Consider the following 25,796-nt stretch of genomic DNA (forward strand, 5'->3'; position numbering starts at 1 on the left):
TTAGGTGTGAGTCACGGATTTCTCGTTAAATTTTATCTGCGGGACTACAATAGTTATGTCGCCATTTCCGGAAAAATCGTCGAGATTGGTCTCGATGACTGGCGGTCTCTCCACCAGTTCCAGCTCCAGCAGACCTCCGTTCAGGTTGGGGAACTTGGACTCGTCGTAATCTTGGTACTGGGTAAGTTGTGGGTGGCTCGTTTCCAACGCTGCCTTGTGGTCTTCTTGCGTCAGGTTGTTGTGGATGAGTCGTCGCTTACAGTGGTTCCAGACATTTATCGGGTGACCAATCACAACCAGAGACAAACACAGCAGTAAGATGTTTATCTGTGGGTAAACGAAGAACAGGAGTAATAGTATCACAATATGTCACTAAAGCTACACCCCCTCCCTTTAAAAAAAAAAAATCGCCTGTTTCGTCTAGCTCAAGAAGCGCTCTCTATACCATGCTCTGATTAATTTTTCACAACCACAATCCCTTTTATTTTATATTTGGGGTGGTTTTTTGTTTTTGTTTTGAGGGTTTTCGGGGGAGGGGGAAGATGGATTTTTAAAAATATTATTTTAATGTCAAATTTTTTATTTAAGGGGTGCTAATGGTTTTCTTATATTTATTGGACGATTTGTTAAAAACGTTAATAAATGTCAAATATGGACATTAATAAACACATATTGAACAACATGGTAAATTTCACACAGGGTTCAACGTGTCAAATTATATAGATGTAAATAATACATGTAATAATAATGGAAATATAGATTTTCTTTTCCGTTTTAAAAACGACCTTTATTGGGAAATATACAAAACGAAAGGTACATATTTTACACATATATATTAGGACGATCACAAACACATTATGATTATATTATGATTTGGCATGACCTTCATATATTTTGAAAATATTATAACTACCATCTAATAGGATAATTTACCTGCATTGTACTTTCGTATTTCTCAATCAGAAATGTCTTCATTGGAAACTGAAAGGCTCCAGCTACTGCAGCCATGGCGAGCGTCAGTCCAAAGAATTTGCCAAAATGCTGTTGTGGGAAATGACTGAAACGAAATGCAATTACATGAGAATAATTACTATTGTCACATCGAACCGCTACATTTTCTTTTTCCAGGCGCGTGCGCAGAGGGGGGGGGATTTTTTTTCTCCATTTTTAATGTAATTTCTTTCCAAAAAAATGTGGTCAGAAAGCAGCTCGGCTAGCCAGCAGAAAACACCTCAGAATAGCCCTAGAAGGGGTCAATGTTTCAAAATTTTCGGGGGGAGGGCACCCCCAGACCCCCCGCCACGCCCCTGTTTTCATTAGTAGCAAGGGATATTTTATATACACCATCCCACAGGTAACAGCACATACTAGGGCCTTTGATACACCAGTAGTGGCGCACTGGCTGAGACGAGAAATAGCCTAATGGGCCCACTGACGGGGATCGATCCTAAACCGACCATTCACGAGAGCCACGTTTGAAAATGAGTAAACGTAGTTTCGAGTTGTATTAAAGTCGGCTGCACTATAGTCCGTTCCACAGGAAACGCCTTTTTTCATACTATGAAATTTACTACAACATTTTTGTAAGAGGATGGAACGGACTATAAGTTTATTTGCGTTCAGATGCGTCCCTGAAAATGTTCTGCCGCTTCACTCAGAACTTCAGTTTAATTGTTTCTAAACATATAATTTTACAACGTTCGATATCTTTTTTATGGTACACCTGTGCTATATGATCGATTTTCACCCGTCAGAGACATTTGCCAAAGATTCCGACGCTATTTTGCTTATACAATCGAAGCTGAAGGTCATGATTACTTATAGTTCGTCCCACGGGAAACGCTTTTTTCTTTTCTTTTTCATACTATGGAATTTACTACAAGTTATGTATGTCTGAGCCAGTTGATTTGTAAATTGCATACAAACATAGTATATTTTTGTTATTTCCAAAACACTGTTGCTTTTTTTCCTACGTCAAACCAAACTGAAATTATTCACAAAAAAACCCATGTTTATAGAATGATGGTACGGACTATAGGTACCTGGGTTGTTTTCCTTCTGAATAAATGAATGAATGAATGGTTCTTTAACGACACCCCAGCGCAAGAAATACATCGGCTATTGGGTGTCATTGAAGACCCAATCAGATTGGTTTTAAATTAATATAAACTAAGCAATATAAGAGGCGGATCTAGGGGCCCCCAGGGGCCCGCCCCCCCCCCCCAAATTTTGCGACAGTTATAATTTTATTATATATTAATTTTCACCCCCTCCAAACCTCCCCCAAAGTTCCCTTGGCATTCCATCTCATGTCATTGGGGCCACCTAAATGGATTTTCTGGATCCGCCGCTGAATATTGCCGTAACATGGATGATGGTGGGTGGGGGATTAATATAACATGTATTTGATACATTTTCTACACCGATTATTTTCAAACACGCACACGAACAGACACATTTATGTCGTATTTGTTTTAAATTATTTCATGCAAGTGCCTGTGCGATAGACCCATTAGAAATATCCAATACAGTCTGCTTATAAGGTGATAATTATTTATAAATACTTACGCATGCATGATAAACGTACACAGTGATGTCATGAGAAATACGCGGTGAATGACGTTGATGACAAATGATGCTATTCGTGCTTCCCAGGCAGGCACCATCGACGTGACCAGCTCCGACACAGAAAGTACTGACGTAGTAAACATCACAGGTAAAATATTTAACATCAGCTGTGTTTCTTTTGTCACACCTGTATTGAACAAAAGTAGAATTAAACCTACAATCTCACCTCATCATTTGCAACATCTTCATATTCAATATTATCAGATGCGGGTATATAAAACCATATTATTACACCAGACCATCGTTTTTAAAATTAATACAGCTATTGTCCATTGATAATGTAAAGCAGCTAATAACACAGTGTAACTATCTACTAGGGGCAACCACGCAGAGACACGATAATATGTAAGTGGAGTATATACATTCTATTTATTATAATACACTCTTTATTATATTGATAATTATTATTACATTTTATATTCAATATTTTCATTACTTTCCATACAATGTAAATTGTTTTCCCCTTTTAATGATATATGCATTATATTTTAATGTGTGTAATACCTATGAACTGTAAGTTTACGGCTAATAAAAAGTATATATAGGTAAATAGGAACACAATTACAGTTCTAAACATTCTACTCATGTGATATCGCTATCAGTGGTTACTGTCGGCTACTTTCATAAAAATAGAAGTACATTTTCGTTTTGTCATATTTGTAATACTGTGCAACACCAAACAGCAGGGTGATCAACCTAATGGAAAAAGCATTTCCGGAATATTCTGATATTTTTATTTTTAATTTATTATCAATTACAGAATTCCAGATACCGGATGAAAATTCCAGATTTTTTTGAAAATTGTAGAAAGGCGTTGCCCTGAAACGGTGGAATAGCGCTTCGCTTCCGAGTGTTAAAATGGAGAATAATACATTCATATTTGACCTAGATTAGCGACTCTAGCAAGAGGGTATTGAAGAATGGCGCACAAAGGTAAGACGATGTTTCTAGAAGAGCCCTGAATAAGTATATTTAAACGATTCCTGCATTACACTGACCAATGTCTCGTTTGCGATGCCTGTCAATCATGAGTCCGGCAAGTGGAGACACGAGCACGCTGAGCATCTGAATAAACCCATACAGCTTCTCGTAATCTGAAATTAATATTTCAATATATCAAGATTAAACAACACTCGGACACATTACAATGCGTAACAAGAGGACATACATGACAAGAACAGGCATCGATATAGAAGTATCTATATCTATATCTATATAATATACTTAAAATCTGGTCATACAAATTTCAATAAACGAACGCGTAACCACTCCATGCGATATTCCAGCGGTATAATGTGTAAAAAGAGGACATACATGACAAGAACAGGCATCAATATAGAAGTATCTATATCTATATCTATATAATATACTTAAAATCTGGTCATACAAATTTCAGTAAACGAACGCGTAACCACTCCATGCGATATTCCAGCGGTATAATGTGTAAAAAGAGGACATACATGACAAGAACAGGCATCAATATAGAAGTATCTATATCTATATCTATATAATATACTTAAAATCTGGTCATACAAATTTCAGTAAACGAACGCGTAACCACTCCATGCGATATTCCAGCGGTATAATGTGTAAAAAGAGGACATACATGACAAGAACAGGCACCAATATAGAAGTATCTGTAGTTAACATAGAACGCAATAAAAAAATACTAGCGGAAAAAAGTTCCTGTGCACCATATAATTGCATATAGAATATAATTTACAATCTGGTCATAGAAATTTCAGTAAGTGAACGTGTAACCACTCTCTTCGATATTTCAGCGGTGTCTTGTTAATTGCACGAGCTATTCATGATTTATGATCACATATGCCATTACTAGCATTCTTGGTCACGTACTCCGCTTTGACGTCATTTTTTTTTATCATTGGTCTCTAAAACTATTGTATGGATTCTCATCTCTCAGAAAAATACTTTTGTTGGTATCTGATCGTCGTCAATGTGATGTCACGCCTCCAAGAAAATGAACTTCCTCGAACGATGGGTATGATTGAGGTTATAATGGCACAAACGTTGTTGCTAGTCATTTTGGTGTTCATTTGTATTCATCGGAACACTATGCAGTGTCTGCAGAGATGTTTTCGACAGTTTAGGGATACTGGGGATCTTCCATGTTTAGGAAGTCGACACCTAACGTCACATTAACAAATCGTCCGTATCAAGCGGGTACACATATGAAATCATTTAGCAACCCAATACACTCCTGAGTTAAAGCCAATCAGTGGAAGAACTGTACGCAACCGATTAGGTGATCACAAAGTACGACCATGACCGTACATCAATACGTTGTTCTGTTACACCGTCACCGACGGCGCACCAAGCACTGTGTAGACCGTACTTCAGATCCAGAAGACAGGAGAGAATCACTGTACTTTTAATAGATAAATACATCTATGTTAAACACAATATTTGTAAATGTTAAAAATGTAATTTTTACTGAAATTTTAATGATGCACAGGAACTTTTTTCCGTAAGTATATATAGCTAAGTTTTTTTTTTCAGTAATGGCGCATTACATAAAGACAGCATACCTTTCATTTTAAAAATGCCAGGATTAGTTCTATAATATTGTTTTGCATATATGTTTTCAATATTATGATTTTTACAACTGAATAAATAATGGTATTCATATCTCTAGGAATATTACACCATCTACAAGTTTCGAAAAGTAATCTTAAATTTGACGTATGCAATTTAGTTATCTTGACAAATAGGTTTCGAATTACAATTTCTTTTTTAATAATGTATAAAATTGACCCATATTGATGACGACGCCAGTAATATACCTTCTGCTTCAGTTTATCATGAATAAAAAATATAAGCATATATAATATGTATTATACAGAAATAAATTGTAAATGGAGAGTAAATCTGCTGATTGGCTACTAACATTACTGAAAATTAAAATTAATACATTCAATGTTTTATTTAACGACGGACTCAACACATTTTATTTACGGTTATATGGCGTCGGACATATGGTTAAGGATCACACAGATATTGAGAGAGGAAACCTGCTGTCGCCACTCCATGGGCTAAGGATCTTTTATATGCACCATCCAACAGACATGATAGTACATACCACGGCCTTTGTTATACCAGTTGTGGACTACTGGATGGAACGAGAAATGGCCCCATGATCCCACCGATGGGAATCGATCCTAGATCGATCGCGCATCAGCCGAGCGCTGTACCACTGAGCTACGTCCCGCCCCTCATTTGGATGGAAACCAGTCGTTACAATAAGAGAAACACCCCAGTTGATGACAGAGCTTGAGATAGTTTGTTTTAACCGTCTCATCTGTGTAGAAGATGAACAGCATGTCCTACTTCATTGCCCCATGTATAAAGATTTGAGGGAGATTTTATTTATTAATTAAATGTATAGAATTATTTATTAAATGTATAGAATTATGGGATTGTTTTATAACTGCTATAAACTTTATAAACAAATGTCATATCTCTCTCTCTCTCTCTCTCTCTCTCTCTCTCTCTCTCTCTCTCTCTCTCTCTCTCTCTCTCTCTCTCTCTCCTATCTATATATATATATATATATATATATATATATATATATATACATGTATATATATATATATATGTATATATATATATATATATATATATATATATATATATATATATATATATATATATATATATCTTATCCAGTCATACTTTCTACAGATTAAGTGCCAAGACCCGCACACTAATTTTAGAAAAGCGTCATGGTGTTTTATACCTTAACTGAATTGTTATATATATATAAGTTAAGTGATACTGTATTATTAACTGCATTTTGGAGTTTTAGTTAGATATATCTTTTATATATTTGATTTCATGTTAAATGTTTTAAAAGTGTTTTAATGTAATATTTATGTATTTTATGTGTCGATTATTAATATTTTATAGTCTCTCATAACTCCATATGGAGTGGCTCAGTGTTATTTTGGATTTTATTGTGTTTAGTGATGTTCTAACTGAGGTGAGACTTTAATAAACAATTTGTCTGTCTGTCTGTTTGTCTGACATGCAAATCGAAATCCGATGTCCAGCCACCTCGGGCCTGTTCATTTAGCTTGTCACGCAATATACTGTTAATTCTCTTCTCTGACAAACCCGCACAAGATCCATTTGAAGAGATCTGCACGTACTGATTTAAGACCTTGTAATACCCACATGATAGGAGTTTTTTGGTGCTTCACGGGATAAACATGTTGACTACTCATCACGGTATGCAGTCGTAAAGCATATATTATAGCTAGTTCATTACAAAGTTAATTAAAGGTGTAAAAGGAAGACTGCACTTACCAGACTAATCTACATATATGCCTCCCATCCCATCCCACCCTCCATCCCCACCCCGGAACCCCGGTTCCTCTGGGCCTGGAAAGAGAACACATCCTGAAACACAAGTACATTTATTTAGTGTACGGTTGCTGCCAGGGCTCGACCTCTACGATAGCCCGGGGTGTTTTGGCTACCGATTTCTCATTCGGACTACAGTTGTCTAATCCTCTGTTAATTAGGCAACATGGAGCGGGATGTAGCCCAGTGGTAAACCGCACGCCTGATGCGCGGTCGATCTAGGATCGATCCCCGTCGTTGGGCCCATTGGCCTATTTCTCGTCTCAGCCGGTACACCACGTCTGGTATATCAAAGATCGTGGTATGTGCTATCCTGTCTGTGGGAAGGTGCATATAAAAGATTCCCTGCTATTAATGGAAGAAATGTTGTGACTTTCCTCTCTATGACTGTGTCAAAATAACTATATGTTTGACATTCAATAGCAGATGATTAACAAATCAATGTGCTCTAGTGGTGTCATTAAACAAAACAAACTTCTTCTTCTGTGCAACATAAATTGAAAGTTCAAACCAATATAGGTGCAGTAAAAAGTGCAAGATGATGGAACTCTCTACCGGCCTCGGTGGTGTCGTGGTTAAGCCATCGGACCTAAGGCTGGTAGGTACTGGGTTTGCAGCCCGGCACCGGCTCCCACCCAGACCGAGTTTTTACGACTCAATGGGTAGGTGTAAGACCAAACAGCCCAGCTAGCTGTGTGCCCAGGACAGCGTGCTTGAACCTTAATTGGATATAAACACGAAAATAACTTGAAATGAAATGAATGTTACATTTTTTAAAAGCGACGTGACGCCCCCATTTTGTTGCAGTTAGATTATATGTCAGGCCTATTCTGTTTATATATATATATATATATATATATATATATATATATATATATATATATATATATATATATATATATATATATATATATATGTATGTTGACTATATATGTGAGTGGATGTTCTGCGCATATTAATGTATTAGAAAATGTTAACAGTATATGACTGGTGATTTAGGGGATCTCTCATGCTTGCAAAACACCGACAGATCCAGAACTACTGCGCACTTTACTTGTTATCCAATCACACCCATTATGAGTATTAAGACAGACAGCGCGACACATTCGTTCCCAATCGTGTAGTAACATGATTGGATGCAGTTATCCTCATTTAAAATAAGAAAAAATACTAATAGCTGGCTGTGACTTATGCCATCCAGCAACAGCTGTCGGAATTTAATTAACCACCTTTTCGTTACATGATATCTGTGAAACAGCAAGCAAGTAATACGGGTACATCTTCCTGTATCGTAATTGCGACTTTTATAGATCGGGGGGGGGGGGGGGGGGGGGGGGGGGGGGGGGGGGGGGGGCTGGACGTAGGCCACAGTGGACAAGCGCACGCCTGATGCGCGGTCGGTCTAGGATCGATCCCCGTCGGTGAGCCCATTGGGCTGTTTCTCGTTCCAGGCAGTGTAGCGCGACTGGTTTATCAAATGCCGTGGTATGTGCTATCCTGTCTGTGGGATTGGTGCATATAAAAGATCCCTTGCTACTAATGCAAAATAAATGTAGTGGGTTTCCTCTCTATGACTGTGTCAAAATTATCATATGTTTGACATCCAATAACCGATGATTAATAAATCAATGTGCTTTAGTGGTGTCGTTAAACAAAACAAACTTTATAGGTCTTTTAAACAATATTTTTCATATCTGATTTCTTTTTCGTCATTCTATTTTTTTTTTTTTTTTTGGTGGTTGGGGGGGGGGGGTAAATGTTTAGTACTGGTGGATGTCTCATTCAGGTATGATGGTATGTATGTATGAGTGTATGTACGTGTGTATGTATATGTGTGAGCCGAGTGTGTAGCCTACGCACATGCGCGTGTAGGTATTATAAATCTGGACCAAGGACCGTATCTTCTAACCCAGGGAGAGGATTTAGTTCAAACAGTTGAGCGCTCGCTCGATGTGCTTGCGTCGTAGGATCGAACCACCTCTGTGGATCCGTTCAACTGATTGGTTTTTTTCTCTCGTTCCATCCAGTGCACCACAACTAGTCAAATGCCGTGGTATTTGCTTTCCTGTCTGTGGGAAGGTGCATATAATAGATCCCTTGCTGCATTAAGAAAATGTAGCGGGTTTCCTCTGTTGACTACGAGTCAGAATTACCAAATGTTTGACATCCAATAACCCATGATTAATATATCAATGTGCTCTAGTGGTGTCGTTAAACAAAACAAACAAACTAAAGTATATTCTAACCCTGTCCTGTTTATAGATTGGGTCAATAATTTAGGAATTTATAGGTTACGCAAAATAAAAATTCAGGTGACCTATTTCTTTTTACACAACCTATTATGATCATGTAAATGATGTCATGAATTAAAAGCGCGAACGCAAAATGGGTTACGCAAAACTATACTTACGCGAGTGACGCGCGAACGAAACTATCGCTCTCGCAGTTTTCAGAGGCCTACAAAGCCAGAGTGTTAAAACGGTCAATTTTAAAATTTCAAACGACTAAAGAGTCGATAAAGGACTGTATCTAAAATATACAGTTTTAAAAAACAATATCTGATGTTGCATACCTTAGGTTTGATGATTCTGGAGTTCACTAAAATACACAGTTAAAAAATATCTGATGTTGCATACGTTAGGTTTGATGATTCTGGAGTTCACTAAAATACACAGTTAAAACATATCTGATGTTGCATACCGTAGATTTGATTATTCAGGAGTTCCATAAAATACACAGTTAAAAAATAGCTGATGTTGCATACGTTAGGTTTGATGATTCTGGAGTTCACTAAAATACACAGTTAAAAAATAGCTGATGTTGCATACGTTAGGTTTGATGATTCTGGAGTTCACTAAAATACACAGTTAAAAAATATCTGATGTTGCATACGTTAGGTTTGATGATTCTGGAGTTCCCTAAAATACACAGTTAAAAAATATCTGATGTTGCATGCCGTAGGTTTGATGATTCTGGAGTTCACTAAAATACACAGTTAAAAAATATCTGATGTTCAATACCTTTGGTTTGATTATTCAGGAGTTCACTAAAATACACAGTTAAAAAAATCTGATGTTGCATACCTTTTGTTTGATTAATCCGGAGTTTACTAAAATACACAGTTTAAAAAAAATCTGACGTTCAATACCTTTTGTTTCATTATTCTGGAGTTCACTAAAATACACAGTTTAATAACAAAAATCTGATGTTGCATACCTTTAGTTTGATCATACCGGACTTCATTAAAATATCACAGTTAAAAAAATCTGATGTTGCATACCTTTTGTTGGATCATAACGGACTTCATTAAAATATCACAGTTAAAAAAATCTGATGTTGCATATCTTTAGTTTGATCATACCGGAGTTCACATTAAACTTACATGTTTCCGACTAGAAAAAGAAACCTGACCTAATCCGAAACACATCCAGTCTGGTTTCGGATATATGGATGTTGTGTTACTTCTTGTACCTTATGTACTATTCACTAACATGGTAGTTTAATGTTATGAATAAACTTCAAACGGATGAAACTAAAGGTACAGGGCCCAATTTCCCAAAAAACACCGTTAGCCTACTTTTGCATGTAAAACATAAATTTTGCGACTAAAACCAACTATACATTCTTAGTACTATTATAGTAAACAATAAATACATTTGAAAGTACACATACATATTTTCATTTTCAGTTGCCTTAAAAATTCTCCCTGTCTTCTATAAATGGTGTGATTTTTGTGTGAAATAATATGAAGTCAAAAATCATGACATGTAAAATTAGTTGCGATATTATTACGTACGACCGGTATAACTGCTAGTCACAGGACCCGTAAACGTTACGATGTTTTGTGAAATTTAGTGGCTGCCAGTATAGTAGATTTGGTGACAGTTGACGATCTGTATAGAGTAATCTCTAGCCCTGACTCAACATATAAACAAACAGGGATAGAGCACAGTGGAGCTAGGCCGTACAGCCCTGACTCAGCATATTAACAGCCAGGGATAGAGCACAGTGGAGCTAGGCCGTACAGCCCGGACCTCAGCCCCAGACACACAGCATATAACCGTACAGCCCTGACTCAGCATATTAACAGCCAGGGATAGAGCACAGTGGAGCTAGGCCGTACAGCCCTGACTCAGCATATTAACAGCCAGGGATAGAGCACAGTGGAGCTAGGCCGTACAGCCCTCACTCCGGATATTAACAGCCAGGGATAGAGCACAGTGGAGCTAGGCCGTACCTGACCTATAATAACTAGGGTGCAGAAAAAAGAAGATTGGAGACAATAATATACGGGACACTTTTTGTATTTTTCTCATGGGAAATTGCCTCCCGTCCCCTTTTTAAATTTCATTTCAACTTAATTTCGTACTTATATCCAATTAAGGTTCAAGCACGCTGTCCTGGGCACACACCTCAGCTATCTGAACTGTCTGTCGAGGACAGTGGGTTAGTTGTTGGTGAGAGAGAAGAGGGTGTAGTGGTCTTACACCTACCCATTGAGCCGTTAAAACTCGCTCTGGGTGTAAGCCGGTACCGGGCTGTGAACCCAGTACTAACCAGCCTTATGTCCGAAGGCTTAACCACACCACCGAATATAATGTAACAGATAACTAACCTATTGCATGCATATCTATACATCTTTGTTTGTGATACCTATATTGTCTTGCGGGTACTGCTCCGTGAGTCCAATGAGCCTCGTTTCGAAGATGGCGGTCTGAAGGTACTGCACGGAGTACCAGACGACGGACCACACGTACATCGACTCGATGACCGCCGGCGAGAACTCGGGAACGGTCTTCCGGCACCGGACATTTCCGACCTCTGTAATTAGGCAGACGACGGAGGTTATTAGCATTACGGAGGACCCAGACTCAAATTATGTGTAATTACTCAACAGTTCTAAAGATGCAGGTGTTTTATATGTTGTCGTTATTGGTACTCTTTATAGGCGATTATTTCTGAAGGAAGTCACGTACAGCAGCTGCTATTGGGGAAGAAGGCGACGTGTCCTGTCTAGCCACGACCTTGTCGCATCTCTTTGGGTGCGGACTCAGTGGGGTGTTCAGGAAAGAAAAACAACTTGACTGGTACCATCGTGTTCTATCCTGTCACATTAATTTAACGTTAGGCGCAAAGACCAGTCTAGCGAGCGAATCGCTCTCCTGGACATGAATCACTTTTAAGCCACAGCGTCCGATAACACTGACGTAGTCACTATGCCCCCAAGCACACTTCTTGATTGCCAACACCTTTTATATTTTTTTATATATTATAATACAATTCATAGACAGTGTGGGTGCTCATCCCCTTCAATGTAAAGTGCACCCCCCCCCCCCCCCCCCCCCCATCAAAATGAAATCCTGGCTATACCAATGTTTAATGATGGCATGGAATAAACATAGAAGTTGATTAAGGGTATTTTACACACTGTAACAGATTAACAGACATTACATATATATATTATATATATATTCAAGTCTTGAAATCCACCATTTTACACGTGTTTACATCAACAAAGGTTCAAGAAGGAAGGAAATATTCTATTAAACGACGCACTCCACACATTTTATTTACTGTTATATTGCGTCAGACATATGGTTAAGGACCACGCAGATATATAAAGCTTCAAGAACGTCTGGATTCTGACATCATCGAGTTAGTCGGAAATATCTGCCCACGGCAGCGGGACAATGAAGGAGATTAAAAAAAAAAATGTATTTATAATAGACAGACGATGTTGGCGTTCAAATAATATCTGCTGCTGATTAAAAAGGCCACCATTACCTGACATGCGTCTTTGCCACGCCCTCTGTTTCCGGAGCAAGCTTTCATCTAGAGACTGGTTGCGACGCTTTTGGTAGTCAAGCGGAAGTGGCCAGGGAATTCTGGTCTTGGGCAAGAAGGCAACGGTGGAGACGAGTATAGGCACGATTCCAATGGTGAGGAACATGAACGATGTCTGGATGTTTACTCCGACGTGATGAGATGACTGTTAATGGAAAAAACTAAATTAAAATACTTTAAAGGAAGGCATGATACATCTAAAACACAGTAGTTCTGGTTCAAGCATACACTTTTTTTGTTAGGGTCTCCACGAGTACTCGAGTAAAAAAAAAAAAAAAAAAAAAAAAAAAAAAATAACTCGGGCACAGGTACAGGACTCGAGTACCCGCAGAGTGGCAGTGACGTAGCGAAAAAAGGGGAGGGCATGACCCCCCAATCAGACTTTTTTTTTTTTTTTTTTTCCTAATCATATATAGGCTACATACATACATAGTGTGGGTTGCCCCTCCCCCCCCCCCCCCCCCCCCCCCCCCATCTAACATTCTGCATACGCCAGTGAGTACCCATACAAGTAAGACAATGTAGAGCATTAATTTCAGCAGTAACTAATCAGCAATACAAGTTATTATAATATATATATATATATATATAATATATAGATATATATATATATATATATGATCATGTCCTAGTTTCCCGTTTAAATCTAACCGTCCGTCCGTCACAAAACTGAACGTATCAACCAGTTTCTAAATGCAAAACAACCGGCCTCGGTGGCGTCGTAGTTAGGCCATCGGTCAACAGGCTGGTACTGGGTTCGGATCCCAGTGAGGCATGGGATTTTAATCGGATACCCAAACCCTGAGTGAGTTCTCCGCAGGCAATGGGTAGGTGTTTGTTTTATTTAACGACGCATCAACACATTTTATTTACGGTTATATGGCGTCAGACATATTGGTTAAGAACCACACAGATTTTTGAAAGGAAACCCGCTGTCGCCATTACAAGGGCTACTCTTCCGATTAGCAGCAAGGGATCTTTATTTGCGCTTCCCACAGGCAGGATAGCACAAACCATGGCCTTTGTTGACCCAGTTATGGATCACACTGTGCGGTCGATGCAAAGGTTAAACCACCCATTGAGCCTTGCGGAGTTATCACTCGGGGTTAACGGTATCTCGATTAAACTCCCATGCCTCGACTGGGATCCGAATCCAGTTTCGGTTGTAGACCGATGGCCTGCCACGACGCCACCGATGGTTAAGCCACCACACTCAGTGATCCATAACTGGTTCAACAAAGGCCATGGTTTGTGCTATCCTGCCTGTGGGAAGCGCAAATAAAAGATCCCTTGCTGCTAATCGGAAAGAGTAGCCCATGAAGTGTCGACAGCGGGTTTCCTCTCAAAATATGTGTGGTCCTTAACCATATGTCTGACGCCATATAACCGTAAATAAAATGTGTTGAGTGCGTCGTTAAATAAAACATTTCTTTCTTTTTTCTTTCTTTCTAAATGCAAAACAAGGCATGATTTGGCATTCATGTTCAGCGCCAGAATTAAGATGCATAATGCTATTTTACTTTATTCCTTAGTCTTATTATCATCTAGTGTCGGGTACTCGGGTCCGGGTCTAGTTTGACCCTCCAGTACTCGAGTCCAATATTTTGGAACCATGAATGCCCTATTAAAGGGACACACCCTAGTTACAGTTATTTGTTAACCATTACGGCGTTGTTTTTCGCTATTAAACCCCATTTTTCACAAATAAAATTGCACTTTACTTACATTTTATTATTTAGAATACACATTTCCATTCACCTGAAGTGCTTTTTGGTAATCCTGATGTTTATAAAACCACGAAATGCATTTTTTGCATTTTTTCACAAGACGTGCTATCGAGAAAAAAACGTTAAGCAAGCGAGGTCCAATCTATTTTTAGAGGGAATATTCCTGTGTAAACGTCACAGATGTTGGTATACCACGTGACCGTTATCATTTTGGTTCGGTTTGTTTTCTCGTGCACGGTTCGTGCAATAAACATCCGATTTGTTGTTGTTCATTTGTGAGATTTTTCTTCACAGTTCGTGAACATTTTCAGTAACAATAAAGTTCAGACAAGTAAGTGTCTCAATACAAAACGTTACAAACCCTTAAAACCAATAATTTTGCTAAGTCTTACGATATCTGGAGAGGGGATACAACCAGGACAGAACAGTTGGAACATGTCCAGGAGAGGTGAAAAGAACGCACGCCAAGTCTGTAAAATTTGTCGTGACGTAGGCATTGTTGTGCTTCGAGCAACATCTACCGGTGACATCAGAATACTAACTTTCAAAATTATTTCAAGCAATTGGGACATGGGGATTCCCATGGTATTTATCGATATAAAACCTGCTTTTTCACTCCATTTGATAAAAACGTGATCTAAGTGTGTTACAGGTTTGTAGATTAACCAAATTATAATTTATTTTCGCTAGATGGAACTAGGGTGTGCGGCTTTAAAGTGCATATTTGTGTTACACAGTCTGCTGCACGTCCAGTGTGTCTTCGTGTGATATATAGCGTGCAGCAGGATTTTGATAATACATGTACTTGCTTTCTTAAAGTACGTTTAAGAAATAGATAGATATATCTATAGACAGACAGACGACAGACAGACAGACAGACAGATAGATAGATAGATATCGTCAATATATGTCACTACAATATTTAAGTGATGCAAACCATCCTCGTATGCTGCCATTAATTACATCCCCTCCATACGAACACACACACACACACACACACACACACACACCACACACACACACACACACACTCACTTCAGTGTACGCTCGTAAAAAAAATTGATAACAATATATGTGAACAACTAATACAAAAAAGAAGCAAAACAATTTAAAAAATTAACAAATGAGAAAATCATCATTTATTATTTCATTTCATTTCAACTTATTTTCGTGCTTATAATTATTATATAATTAAGGTTCAATCACGGTTTCCTGGACACACACCTCAGCTATCTGGGATGTCTGTTGTTAGTGGTTAGTGAGAGAGAAGAGGCTATAGTGGCCTTTACACCTACCCATTGGGTTGTTAAAACTCGCTCTGGGTGGGAGCCGGCATCTGGTTGCGAACCCTACCAGCCTTATCTTCGATGGCTTAACTGCGAGACCACCGAGGCCGGTTTAGCTATATTAATCCTAACCTGCATGGGGGCGGGACGTAGCCCCGTGGTAAAGCGTTCGCTTGATGCGCGGTCGGTTTGGGATCGATCGCCGTCAGTGGGCCCATTGGGCTATTTCTTGCTCCAGCCAGTGTACCACGACTGGTATGTGGTATCTTTTCTGTGGGATGGTGCATATAAACGATCCCTTGCTGCTAATCCAAAAGAGTAGCCCATGAAGTGGCGACAGCGGGTTTCCTCTCTCTATGTCTATGTGGTCCTTAACCATATGTCCGACGCCATATAACCATAAAATAAAATGTGCTGAGTGCGTCGTTAAATAAAACATTTCCTTTCTTTCTTCCTCTCTATATCTGTGTGGTCCTTAACCATAATAATGTCCGACGCCATATAACCGTAAAATAAAATGTGTTGAGTGCGTCGTTAAATAAAAATTTCCTTTCTTTCTTTCTCTCTATATCTGTGTGGTCCTTAACCATAATAATGTCTGACGCCATATAACCGTAAAATAAAATGTGTTGAGTGCGTCGTTAAATAAAACATTTCCTTCCTTCCTTCCTAACCTGCATGAGAAAAGTGACGACGCCGCTGGAGAAGTAGGCCCCGACCAAGGTGGAAGCGACTGTGTTCCTCTTCCTGATCATGAGATTGGCGAGTTGAAGGTTCGTCAGTAACACAGCGGTACCAGCCGCGCCCGTCAGACTTAGCGCGGGAACGATGAGCCAGGGGAAGGCTGAAATTACGAGTAAATAAACAAACAAAAACACTCAGAAATAGATAGAAAAATATCCGCAATAAGTCAGGGCAATCTAATTAAAATTAGCTCCATTATTACATGTGGATCTAACAGCAGCCCGTTGGAGCTCATGTCCAGTTGACCTTTCATTCGACCAATCAAAATCTTACTTGCAGAATCATGCCAGTGATTTGAAAAGAATTTGAAAAACATTCGGGATTATGCCGAGGGTATACGAAATGATTCGGGTGAATTACGAAGTATGCCGGAAACCTAATTTCAATATAAAGTTTAATATAATATTCGTTTCAAGACGATAAAAAACCGTGTTGGTATAGTCATAAAATCTGTTATACTAGTATACAATCCAGAGTTTATTACTGCATCCCCGCCCCCCACCCCCCTTATTTTAAATGTTGAAATAGACCAACAAGTTCGCCTATTGCATAAATTTTGGGAGCATACGAATTCTAAAAATACCGGTCGAGACTATTTTTAGAATGTGTATGTTCCCGAATAACGTTATAAAAGGCGAAGTGTAATTGGTCGATATTTAAATTGTTATTTATAGATAAAATGTCACTTGGACATGGTGAGACCACTAGAGCTAATTTTAATCAGATTGAAATCAGGGCTGCGCCTAGCCTACAATATTAGGCCAGGGGGTGGGAGGGGGCTTGTTATGCATGGTGTAGTGGTGAGTGGGGGTAATTAAAAATATTAAGAGTACAGTAACAGAGGGTCTTCTTCAGATAAATTAACTGCACACTTTTAAATTTAAAAAAGAGCATTTTTAAACACTACCACCCCTCCCCTACACTTTTTCCTATTTTTCAGTCTTCCCCATTAGGTATGACTAGATGTAAATGAACAAGTAAGCCGGGTTGAGTATGATGTATACAGATGGTTGTTTGTGTTTTGAAATATATTTTTAAACCCAATACGTGGGTCGCGATACGATACGTATCCCGATACGTGGGTCGCGATACGATACGTATCCCGATACTGGGGACGCTATACGATACCTATCCCGATACGTGGGTCGCGATACGATACGTATTCCGATACGTGGGTCGCGATACGATACGTATCCCGATACGTGGGTCGCGATACGATACGTATCCCGATACGTGAATTGCGATACCTATACGCAATAGCCCTGACTAATTATTAGGCTGTGTAAAATATTTTCGGTATTTTACAGATTTTTACCATTACATTTTACCTATAATGTTTTGCTTAATATATGTGTAACGACTCCCATTTTAGCAGGGGGGTGGGTGGGTGGGGGGGGGGGCAGGCTGGCTTTTGTCCGAATTAAATGAAAATGCCCGAATCTGGATAACAACATTTATTCATATTAGCATTACTATCAAAAAGCTATATAGAGTTGTAAACGAATCAGCACTTTTTCCCCAATATCTGTATCAGTTTTTCCCCCTGTTTCGTACGTTTAGGTTGCTAAAAATAAGTTATTCATTTCAGCAAATCCAATATCATTTGGCTGGGCCTGTTTGTAGTAAAAAAAACGGTACGAACTGCGGAAACTAGGGCAGTGACTGAATGATATGTATATATCGTATGTATCGCGATATAGCTGCACTAAATCGATACATCGTACCGTGGACCTCGTATAGCGATGTGATACTATATCGTCATATCGTAAAGCTGTATCCTAACCGGCCCCGAGCGACGCGAGCGATGCGATGCGAGCGATTATTTTAGAAATAATTGATTTCAATTGCCGCATCCTAACCGCACGCGTGCGACGCGACAGATAAATATGTAGCGTCGCACGCGTCCGATTAGAATACGGCAATTGAAATCAATGATTTGTAAAATAATCGCTCGCATCGCTCGCGGCCGGTTAGGATACAGCTTTACAGCTCGAATGGGGGCGAAGCAAATGTTGCCTGGAATATTGGACAACAAAAGATATTTTGAGGACAAACGAAAATATAATTTATGAACGTGGCAAAAATAATTAATATCTGGTAGTCCACTCTAAGAAAAATATGTACTGTTCTAAACTACAATTGTGCCAAATTTGGTGCTTTGGACCAGCAAGTCACGATCATTTCCGTACGTCACTACACTAAATATCGTACCTGCACTTGTGAACGTCATCATGAGAGTTCCAATAACGAAAACAAGACTGAAAAAGAGTAAAATAACAGTTTACAAAAGCACGCAAAACATAGTAAAAGCATATTAACGTTTTACATTGTAAATGTCGATCACATTTTAATACCGACGGTCGCGACTTGTGTGTGAGAGAGAGAGAGAGAGAGAGAGAGAGAGAGAGAGAGAGAGAGAGAGAGAGAGAGAGAGAGAGAGAGAGAGAGAGAGAGAGAGAGAGAGAGAGAGAGAGAGAGATGTACATCTTAATAAACTCGTGTTGTTTTTATATCAAATGCCTTAAAACAACTTTCTAGTTTCCACATTTCCCAGCTTCAGTCCATAGTCCAAATGGAATCAGTTACCCACTTGGAGTGGCTGGTTATTATTGTATTTTTATTTGAAAAAGACTGAAAAAACCCCCAGCGAACATAAATCGAAGAATGGCACATAACGCGAAGAAACGTATTTATTGAATGCTCTATTATACATGCTTAAATATTTAAAAATGATAATTGCGATATTGCGGCCTTAACAAATATGTTTTTATTATAAACAAGTAAATTACTGATTGAATGAAGAAGTCTTTATAACTTAAGGTATAATACTCCATAAGCCATAGCAATTAGTTATTAAAAATAACAAATTACTTTTTTTTAATATAAGGGCTATATCAAGCATCATTTTTCAAACATACAATCTTATGGTAGATTTACGTATTTCGAAAAAAAACCTCACTGTTTCGATAAATACAATTCGAGTGGTATTAATCGCACGTGACTTTTGAGAATTCAACTGGAGAAAGGACCTGAGGCCTAATTCACTAAAATCTCTCAACTTTGCGATCTCGCAGTGCAGTGTTAAAAGACTTCCAAAGAGGATGCTTTGTTGTCTAGCAGAGCCTAAGAGAGCTTTGTGAATTAGGCCCCTGATTTTTTTCCACACACTAATTGTGTACAACCTGAAGAGCATGGTTTTAGTCACTGCCCACTTTAAGCTATTCGAGTAGATTTCTTTGAAAGGGTGTGGGCTTGTATGGTACACATTTTAATCTCCCATCATCTCGTAGCAATTCGGATATCATGAAACCTACGGCTAAACGCTGAGCTGTGAACATATTATTGTGGGAGGTTTTTGCAACGTATAAATACACTTTTGAATACAATTCATAAATTTCAGGTATAAAACATATTTTCGTTATGAAGTCTCTCTTTGTATTATTTATATTGTTCTTATCGTACACAAGGTAAGGTTATACTAAAAATTATCTGTCTGTCTGTCTGTCTGTCTGCATGGCTCCCTTTGCTTGAAGGAAAACAGGAGTAGGTAATATCGTGTCATATTGGCCTAATTATATTTAAGTTCCAGCCAGTGCACCACGACTGGTATATCAAAGGCCGTGGTATGTGCTATCCTGTCTGTGGAATGTACATGTAAAAGATCCCTTGCTGCTAATCGAAAAGAGTAGTCCATGAAGTGGCGACAGCAGGGTTTCCTCTCTGAATGTGTGGTCCTTAGCCATATGTCCGACGCCATATAAGCCTAAATAAAATGTGTTGAGTGCGTCGTTAAATAAAACATTTCCTTTCCTTTCCTAATTGTATTTAAAGTCTGGTAGTTATTTAGCCTGGTCAGGCTGCTTGTGGCCCCCCGCACATGCCAGCGTTGGCGACCCCTTCTCACATCCACTCCAAACTCTTTTTTGTCCTGGACGGAGGAGCCGGCGAAAGTCGACACTTGCGCCCATGATAGGCGTGTGCTACAACAGCTTGTTCTGAATTTGCACATTAAAACCTTTGACCTGACCTGACCTGACCTTAGCCGATTTGTGTAATGTTCAGGCACCCGAGGAATACTTTAGAAAAGGTGTGTAACTTTCAGACTGAACTATTGATGGCTGTCATCGTTGAGCAAGGGGGCGGGGCGTAGCCCAGTGGTAAAGCGCTCGCTTGATGCGCGGTCGGTTTTGGATCGATCCCCGTCGGTTGGCCCGTTGGGCTATTTCTCGTTCCAGCCAGTGCACCACAACTGGCATACCAAAAGGCCGTGGTATGTATTATTCTGTCTGTGAGATGATGCATATAAAAGATCCCTTGTTCCTAATGGAAAAATGTAGCGGGTTTCCTCTCTAAGACTATGTGTCAAAATTACCAAATATTTGACATCTAATAGCCGATGATTAATAAATCAATGTGGTCTAGCGGTGTCGTTAAACAAAACAAACTTTTGTTTTCGTTGAGCAAAGTATCTTAACGTTTTCGTAAAAGAAAGAAAGAAATGTTTTATTTAACGACGCACTCAACACATTTTATTTACTGTTGTATGGCGTCGGACATATGGTTAAGGACCACACAGATATTGAGAGAGGAAACCCGCTGTCGCCACTTCATGGGCTACTCTTTTCGATTAGCAGCAAGGGATCTTTTATATGCACCATCCCATATACAGGATAGCGCATACCACGGCCGTTGATGTATCAGTCGTGGTGCACTGGCTGGAGCGAGAAATAGCCCAATGGGCCCACCGACGGAGGTCGATCCCAAATTGACCGCCCATTAAGCGAGCGCTTTACCACTGGGCTCGTCCAGCCCCCCAATGAATGAGTGCATGTAATCATGACTGTGGAAATGTCCCATCGACTCTGCACTGTTCTGTCTTCCAGTATTGGACATGTAATGACTGCTGTATTATTTCCCTAAATATATTTAGCACTTTTGGTGATCGTGGGAAGTGCAAATAAAATATCCCTTGCTGCTAATCGGAAGAGTAGCCCATGTACTGGCGACAGCGGGTTTCCTCTCAAAATCTGTGTGGTCCTTAACCATATGTCTGACGCCATATAACCATAAATAAAATGTGTTGAGTGCGTCGTTAACTAAAACATTTCTTACTTTCTTTTCTTTTGGTGATCAACCTGTATTTTAAAACCATGTATATTGTAGTAGCACACGAGGAATATGGTATTTATAATGCAGAGATGGCAAGGACCAAAAGCTATCCGACCACTTAAAACCCATACATAATTGGGTCCGTTTATCTCTGCATGTTGAGAAGAAAGTTGTAACAGCCTGATACTGGCTGGCTTCGACAAAGGATTACAGAACCATCGCACATATATTTAGTGTTGACAAATCTGAACGTCAAACCATTAACACATTCAAGCTTGTATCTCTGCACTAAACACAGTTCAAAAGACGCCATGACAAGGCCACGACACTGACAATGTGCTTCCGTGAATCTCAAAAGTGTTTGAAGGAAGGAAGGAAATGTTCTATTTAACGATGCACTCAACACATTTTATTTACGATTATATGGCTTCGGCCATATGGTTAAGGACCACACAGATATTGAGAGAGAAAACCCGCTGTCGCTACTTCGTGGGCTACTCTTTTCGATTAGCAGCAAGGGATCTTTTATATGCATCATCCCACAGACAGGATAACACATACAACGGCCTTTGATATACCAGTCGTGATGCACTGGCTGGAGCGAGAAATAGCCCAATGGGCCCACCGACGGGGATCGATCTCAGACCGACCGCGCATCAAGCGAACGCTTTACCACTGGGATACGTCTCGCCCCCAATAGTGTTTGACTGCATTCGTGAAGTGTACGATGCTATTACTGGTCATTTGTTGAATACTTGCATGTCTCAATGTTTTCCCTCGAGGAAAAATGTAATGCAATCATAAACGGCTATGAGAAAACGTGGAGGTTTCTAAACTGTGCCGATACTTGTCTAGACACTATAGCGTTTAAAAACAGACAATATGAAATACTAATCCAAAGTGACCAATTATGAATGCGCATGTGTATTATTTAGGAAGAGTTTGCGTGATAGTATTTGCATACATAGGAAAAATACGATTTTGATGATAATAGTTTTGAATCTTTTATGTACAGTCGAGCACCGTTGTGTCGATATTGTGGGAACAGCAAACAAATATCGAGTTAAATGTGGCAATTAATTAAAAAAAAACAAAAAAAAACAAACACAACAACAACAACAACAAAAACAACAACAAAAAAACCCCAAACAACACAACTTCAGATACATCAGGGCCACGGGCAGTTAACATCTCTGACAATGCTGTCGTCTGACATGGAAGCTGTCGTCTGATATGGAAGCTGTCGTCTGACATGGAAGCTGTCGTCTGCACATTTATATTCCTCTGAATTCACACTGTTGGTTACTAGGTAGGTATGATGATGGAATATTATCGTCCGGGTCCTACCCGAATCTCTGGACTCGGTTACCATAAAAAAAAAGTCAACATAGCGGAGACAGTGGTGTCACTGAATAAATACCGAGATCGCTGCCTTCTTTGTCAATGAACAACTATAGTCCGTCCCACAGAGAACGAAATTTTTTCATACCATGAAATTTAATACAATTTATTTAGTTCTGAGCCGATTGATTCGTAAATTGCACACAAAAAAATAGTATTTGTTTTGTTAATTACAAAACACGTTTAAGAAAAGTCCAAACTGAAATGATTTTCAGAAAACAGTTTTATAAAATGATGGGACGGACTATAGTTAACATATCAAGACAGTTTAATCCTACTTGTCCCAGTCCACAAGTTCTCAAAGCCACAAGTCACATGACTAGTTGCAGTCTGGGACAATGTATGTTCATTTTTATATTTTTATTCACTGACAGTCTCTCATAGTTCCTGTAAAGGATGGCTTATATACTTTTGTACTGTATTTTAAATTGCATTTTATTATTGTGTACATAAGGTGACATTTTAATAAAATATCTGTGAATCTATCTGTCATAAAAATACATTTGCATGACTTCCGGAGTCTATGCTAATTTGTTCCTCGTGTAAAGATGTACATCTGTGTAATTACGTTCGCATGATCAATTTACACAGGTATGTATAATTTATACGTGTAAATATGCACCATATAGTACTATAATATGTAAACCTGTGCAGTGTGCAATGTCTTTTAAAAATTATTATGTACAATAATAATTATATATACTAATTTATTTTAAAATCACTCTGATCTGAACCTTACGCAAACTGAATAACGAAACACCAATCACTGACGAGAAAACGAAATAGGCGTTGTTATTGATATAAAAAATCTTAAAAAATGGAGTTAAGCCATTTCTCATCTTGTATATTATTTTTAAAATTTCGAAAATGAAATCTTGATATCTAATTTAAAACCTTTGATCAAAGAATCAGTCTTCATAAGGTCTTGTTGATGTGTTGTGTTCATTAATAGTTTTAACGAAATCTGTTTGGCTTCCGTTAGCATGCTGTTTGATAGTATTATCTTATGACTGATCAGTGTAATTTGCCAGATTTTCCTTTGATATATATATATATATATATATATATATATATATATATATATATATATATATATATACATACATACATACATACATACATACATACATACATACATACATGTATACATACACACAAGCACACACTAGATAATAACGTTTGGATTTTTAAAAATCATATTAGTTTTTACTAAGAGAGAGAGAGAGCGAGAGAGAGCCCACCGATGTAAGCAGCAAAAGGAAAGAAGCGAGAAAAAAGAGAAAAAAAAAAACAAGGAAAAAAAATAAAGAAAAAGATTAAGCTGCATATCGCAACGAATTGTGACGTCATAAATCAATATGTTTCATTTCATTTACAAAGCCCTGAAAAAGTAAGATCAAAACGATGCCCTCTCTCGTCCTATCTCTGTGTCTCCGTCTTTATTTTGGTATATTCTAGTCATTAAATAGACACTACAGTAAATTCAGAAGTCTCATTAAATATGTACTACCCTGTCTGTGGGATGGTGCTCGAAAAGAGTTTCCTCTCAATATCTGTGTGGTCCATAACCGTATGTCTGACGCCATATAAACGTAAATAAAATGTGTTGAGTACGTCGTTAAATAAAACATTTCTCTCTCTATCTCTGTCTCTCTGTCTCTCTCTCTCTCTGTCTCTCTCTCTCTCTCTCTCTCTCTCTCTCTCTCTCTCTCTCTCTCTCTCTCTCTCTGTAAATACAAATCATGGACCACTGACAGTATTATCATTGAACCTTCACAATGATTAGCTCACAAGCACTTACGCGTTCTAAGCATTATAAGCCGATGCAGAATGAATACTATACTCATCACAAATCAAATTGGGACCCTGCAATTTTTAAAGGTGATAATAAAATGACACGATATTTAAGTTAATAAATAACACCCATACGGTATCGACAACACAATGACGTCATACGTACACTGTTAGTAAACGAGTCCTTGTTGTCCCATACTTGTCAAAGAATATTCCTATCGGAAGGGCTAAAACATCTCGAATTATCAAGACTAGGGCGAACAAGATGTATAACTGATCGCTCTGCTCAGCGCAGCCAATGGAATTCCTTTTAACATCATCAGATTCGCTGTTGTTGGACACGACATGGGCAGCGTATCCATCAGCTACTGGGATGTTGTCGTCCTCTAAATGATGATTCTGAGTCAAGTTATCAATTGTGTACTCTTCTCTGTACTCGATCTCTCTTTTCTTGGTCTTAATAGGCCTACATTTTGGTTTCGGTCGAGCAGTTATCGGCCTGTATATGCTGCCGACCCGCGGTTCGTTTAACATTCCGAAATCTGTGAAGTTCGTGTTGTTGCACATGGTGACGAAGTACCGATCGGTGCGGAATACGTCCAGAAACCACGACCAACCCAAGACCACACCGGCAAACAACAGACACTCGAACCCCGCCCAGGACAACGCCCACATCTGTTTCGTACAGACCCGCGTCATGTCGTCGTTCTTGTCATTCAGTCAACATGTCACCTGTGAAGGAGAGAGAGAAAAAATAAAACATTGTTTTTAGATGACAAATATGTAAAAGCAAGAAATGCAATATTACTGAAATGTCAGGACCATCTAAAACAGAAATAATATGTTGATCTTCACCAACCACTTCCTTTATGAGGTAACT

The 25,796-nt window shown here is 38.8% G+C and overlaps 1 protein-coding gene across 1 annotated transcript; it reads right to left on the bottom strand.

Moving 5' to 3' along the window:
- LOC121368748 (solute carrier family 43 member 3-like) lies at positions 1 to 25,615 on the bottom strand. Its single transcript, XM_041493496.1, has 9 exons — positions 25,083 to 25,615; positions 18,824 to 18,870; positions 16,543 to 16,712; positions 12,796 to 13,000; positions 11,665 to 11,832; positions 3,627 to 3,722; positions 2,569 to 2,755; positions 934 to 1,057; positions 1 to 327 (listed from the first exon to the last, which is right to left on the bottom strand). The coding sequence occupies exons 1-9, from the start codon at positions 25,613 to 25,615 to the stop codon at positions 1 to 3; spliced, it is 1,857 nt and encodes a 618-aa protein (XP_041349430.1).
- Positions 25,616 to 25,796: the final 181 nt, after the last annotated feature.

The sequence above is a fragment of the Gigantopelta aegis genome, chromosome 3, assembly GCF_016097555.1.
Source record: "Gigantopelta aegis isolate Gae_Host chromosome 3, Gae_host_genome, whole genome shotgun sequence".
Classification (NCBI taxonomy): Eukaryota; Metazoa; Mollusca; class Gastropoda; order Neomphalida; family Peltospiridae; genus Gigantopelta; species Gigantopelta aegis.